General features: G+C 41.6%; 1 protein-coding gene across 1 annotated transcript; it reads right to left on the bottom strand.

The window, feature by feature from the left end:
* Window positions 1–200: 200 nt before the first annotated feature.
* On the bottom strand, window positions 201–1,145 carry LOC143400864 (olfactory receptor 7E178-like). The gene has a single exon (XM_076857835.2). It carries the CDS (start codon window positions 1,143–1,145, stop codon window positions 201–203), a length of 945 nt encoding a protein of 314 aa, XP_076713950.2.
* Between the last annotated feature and the right edge of the window lie 565 nt (window positions 1,146–1,710).

The raw sequence follows: 1,710 nt of genomic DNA, 5'->3' as shown, positions 1-1,710 counted from the left end.
ATTTGTATCCCTTTTAACCACTCCCGTATCTCCCTCCTCAATGCTCAGATACCATTATGCCACCCTGAAACAAGACGAAAAATTAAAGGCATTAAACTACACAAAATAGGTTAGTGAGGAAACAAGATTGACCAGATTACGTGTTTAATTTTGCTGCATTTTTCAACATACACTGCAGTTAGATGCCACAGATTCTGTGATCACACCAAGCTACTGCACAGCCTCCCCAGGGAGCATTTTAAGTCCCTATTCTGTAAGCTATAGATGAAGGGGTTCAGCATGGGTGTGACCACTGTGCACATCACTGAGGCCACTGCACCCTTTCTGGGAGAATATGACACAGCTGAGCCAAGGTACACTCCAAGGGAAGTTCCATAAAATACACAGACAACAGCCAGGTGAGACCCACAGGTGGAGAAGGCTTTGTATTTCCCACTGGAGGATGAGATCCTCAGAATAGAGAAAATAATTTTATAATAAGAGAAAAAGATCCCTGCAATGGGAACAAAACCAAATATGGCAAAAACAAAGCATTTGACAATGGTACTGGAGGAAGTTTCACGACAGGTAAGATTAAGGAGTTGAGAAGGGTCACAGAAGAAATTGGAAATTTCTACATCCTTGAAGTAGGAAAAGTTTAAGACACTCAAGTTTTGCAGCTGGGAGTCCAAAAGGCTAATTAAAAGAGATAGCAAAACTAGGAAGCCACAGAGGCGAGGGTTAATATTGACTGAGTAGTTCAAAGGGTGGCAGATGGCCACAAAGCTGTCATAGGCCATCACAGTCAGAAGCAGGTCATCCATGCATCCAAAAATGAGAAAAACAGACATCTGTGTCAGGCAACCCACATAGGAAATGGCTTTGCTGTGAGTTTGGATGTTCACAATCATCTTTGGGACCATGCTGGAGATGAAACCAATGTCAGCCAAGGACAGGTTGGAGAGGAAGAAGTACATGGGGGTGTGGAGGTGGGAGTCAGAACTGACAGCCAGGATAATGAGCAGGTTCCCAAGCACTGTGACCAGGTACATGGACAGGAACAGTCCAAAGAGAATGGGTTGCAGGTCTGGTTCCTCTGAGAGGCTCAGGAGTTGAAATTCTGAGACACGTGTTAGATTTTGTGGCTCTATATTGCTAGGACACATTTTGTAAATAAGAAAGGATGGGAGAAATGAAATACATAAATGGGCACCTACATTCTATATACTTCAAATTCAAGTATTCATATCTAAAGTAGTCACATTTGAGGTCCACAGACCATCAGCACTGCTTCTTGGTTGTGAAAAATATAATATTTGTAGTCTTTTTCATTATTGCTTTATGTGTTATCTACCTATTTCAATGCACACCAACTTTCAAGATATTCAACTGACCTTGTTAGAAAATGAGAAGCACTAAAGAGAACATTCTAGGATTGCAATAAAATATAGCCAACTCCCTTAAGAAAAAAAATAGTAATAACCTTCCTTATCATAAAAAAATATTCTCAATAAGGATACTAAGAAGCAGTGCAAACTGGCTGTGATGGCACATGCCTGTAATCCCAGCAGCTCAGGAGGCTGAGGCAGGAGAATTGTGAGTTCAAAGCCAGCCTCAGCAATTTAGTGAGGTCCTAAGCAACTCAGAGAGACCCTGTCTCAAAAAAAAAAAAATGGGATATGGCTCAGTAATTGAGTGTCCCTAAGTTCAATCACCAGTACCTTTCCCCCA

Source organism: Callospermophilus lateralis, chromosome 1 (genome assembly GCF_048772815.1).
Source record: "Callospermophilus lateralis isolate mCalLat2 chromosome 1, mCalLat2.hap1, whole genome shotgun sequence".
In the NCBI taxonomy this organism is placed as follows: Eukaryota; Metazoa; Chordata; class Mammalia; order Rodentia; family Sciuridae; genus Callospermophilus; species Callospermophilus lateralis.
Note: the sequence above shows the minus strand (reverse complement) of the source record. Positions and strands in the feature narration are given on the sequence as shown.